General features: G+C 48.0%; 1 protein-coding gene across 1 annotated transcript in view; it reads right to left on the bottom strand.

Annotated features, from left to right (window-relative positions):
* Positions 1 to 299: 299 nt before the first annotated feature.
* The window catches only part of TRIM37 (tripartite motif containing 37), a 26,788-nt gene continuing 24,360 nt past the window's right edge, over positions 300 to 2,727 (bottom strand). The window contains exons 22-23 of the mRNA XM_009882694.1: positions 1,175 to 1,327; positions 300 to 388 (exon numbers count right to left, since the gene is read on the bottom strand). Coding sequence (XP_009880996.1) covers positions 300 to 388; positions 1,175 to 1,327 — 242 coding nt within the window. The remainder of the gene's footprint in view (positions 389 to 1,174; positions 1,328 to 2,727) is intronic.

Genomic DNA, 2,727 nt, shown 5'->3' with positions numbered 1-2,727 from the left:
CAGATACTTAAATCCAACACGAGCGTGCAAAACTCAGCCAGCCCCCCCTCAGCACCAACTCATTTCTAGAGACTGCATTAAAGACATCGGTAGCCACGTGGCCCTGGGGAGGCAGAGCAGCCCCCCAGAAGCAGACCAGGGGCTCACCCGTCTGCTGTTGGACTGTACGAACATCCACCCGTCTCCTCACAGTACAATGAATGTTGTCTCTCATCTCTGCGACTCGAGGAGCGGTACGGGAAAGGTGCGTCCCCGGAGCTACAGCCACCCCACAGCCCAGCTGCGGCAAGCAGTTACAATTACCTGGTGCCGTCTTCTCCAGTAACAAAGCTGAGATCATCGGGACCGACTTGATCACCCTCTGGGAACACTGAGCACCGCTCTGAGGCTGAAAACAAACACACACAAAACCAGTAACCTTTACAGGATGAGCAGTGGGAACACAGCGAGTTAACGTTCCATCACTGCGAGGCCCGCTGTGTTGTACTTCATCCCTAGCACACTGGTACACGATGTTCTCGGCCGTTAAGGCTGCCATAGGGTTTTAAGTCAAACGCAGATAGGAGTGATGTTTTGATTCTGATGCATTGCGAGGTTTTAGTGCCCGCTGCAGACACGCAGCAAAGCAGCAAACTCCAATTACTGAGCCGAGTCGTTAGGCCATGCTGCTAATGCTTATTCAGGCCAAAAGTCAACTTCACCTCGCGTCAGCTGTCACCCCACAGCTTTTAATTTGATCAGAAGGTTAAAGCTTTTCAAAGAAATATGAGCTTTTGAAACTCCAATGACGTGCTCAAAGCACATTCCTGCCAATTAAGATGTAAATCCATGTGTGAGGCAGCGGTTGCCTCCCTGAAATTAGCCCACTTACAGCGCCGACCCGGGAACGCAGGGAGTTCCAACGCAGAACTAGGGCTGTGGCTTTTCCAACGCTGCCCCAGGAGACTCACCTGAACTGACTTCTCAAGGCTAGAAAGAGTTCCCCTCTCCTGTTTTGATCTGGTTTTAATTAGGATCCCCAGAGAGGAGTTCCAAATCTTACTGGCGCTCTCTTGAGCTTTAATGCCTCTACAGCAGCACCAGTGACCTGTGCTTTCGCAGTGCCCCGTGTCACCGGGGCCGAGGGATGTGCGCGGGAGGGCCGAGGCAGGTGGGCTCACACTGTCCACTCTACCTTCGCTTGAGGACTGGACAGAGAAGGCGTGGTTAAACCCCTCCGTGGTAGAGGTGGCATCCTCCTGCTCTTCGTTTTCTGTGTCACATTCAATGTCACTGTCACTGCTCATTCCTGGTAGGAGATGAAGGACATGCTTCTGACATACCCCGGCTGCAAAAAAAACCCAAAAAACCAAAAGCCACAAGGCAAAAAGCAATAGCAGTAAGATCCACGTAGCTGCAGCATTCAACTTTTTCACACGTAAGAGTTACCAATGTCAAATACCAAGAGCTGGGAGGAGAACAGGAGAGAAGGAGCACGTTCAGAGCTACAGGTATTTACCAAAGCACTAAGGAATTTGACAGAACAGTGGGTACCGGCTTTGGGAACCACCTCATTTTGCCGTGCAGCTCAGCTCAAGAGGAGCAGTTCCAACATGTCACCAGCTGAGCGCAGACTCAGGTGTCCCCAGCTCCTTCCTGTCTGAGCTGCACTCCCCCGCCAGCTGCTCACTCTACCTCTACAATTCGGACAGAAAATAAAGGTTGCCTTTTTATACAGCTCAGTAGGACCCATGGAGCAGATGTACCTACCAGACCCTTCAAGCAGCAACACTCTGTTCAAGTCTCACACACAAAAACCATGCTTTTCCTACAAAAAAGAACTAGCTGTTGATAATCAAGGTGGCTTCTTTTGTTTTGCCAGACCTTGAGTGTGCATTGACAGCAGTCAAAACTCTCCCTTTTGCACAGTTTTGTAGGTGACAAAAGAGGTTTGCTCTGATCTTTTACTTATTAAGAGCTGATACTCGTTGCTAAGAAAAAACAAGTAGTTAAGCGAGGTGCCAACTCTACTGTAGTTTTTCCTCTGAAAGGGAAAAAATGGTAATATTTCTTTCCTGGGGTTTTTAACAATGAAGTATTTCAGTTTTTAAAACATTTTCCTATTAGGCTCTCTGCTATAATAGGAGAGCTGCAGGAGCGCATCACAATCACGCTGCAGTGACTAAGAGCAGAAATTCAGTTTTGTCACTGAGAGACCTTCTGTAAATGCCAACTCCTACACAATATTGCACACTGCAGATAGAGATGGATGCTGGCACCTTAATATAGGCTTTGCGCTACAATTCAGTCATTGAAATTCAAATTAGTGCAGGGGTGGAAGGCAGGAGAGTTTTAGCAAGATAAGAAAAACTCTTCTACGTGGACTTTTGGGAAAAAAAAGGCAATAATATATTTTTTCCAGCATGGAAAGGATGCAGGAAGGGAGGGGGAAAAGTTTCCTCCACGTCTCTAAGGAAACTGGCTTACGTACCACAACACTCGACAGGAATGAAGTGTTGGAGAGATTCTAGTGCGGACGTGGAAGTAGTTACCAATGCGCTCTGTCCCTGAAGGCAGAAAACTTAAAAGCCAAGGTCACTGGCTACTATTTTAATTAGATAAGAAATTATTTTCAAGGACATGCGACTGAACACCAAAGCAGAGAGCTGGAGACATATCAAGAGGTACAAAAGGCAACCCGGAGACCGTCCAGAGAAATGGACGACACCATCTAACATTGTCTGCTGG

This window comes from Charadrius vociferus, unplaced genomic scaffold, assembly GCF_000708025.1.
Source record: "Charadrius vociferus isolate BGI_N301 unplaced genomic scaffold, ASM70802v2 scaffold793, whole genome shotgun sequence".
In the NCBI taxonomy this organism is placed as follows: domain Eukaryota; kingdom Metazoa; phylum Chordata; class Aves; order Charadriiformes; family Charadriidae; genus Charadrius; species Charadrius vociferus.
This window is presented reverse-complemented; position numbering and strand designations above follow the sequence as displayed.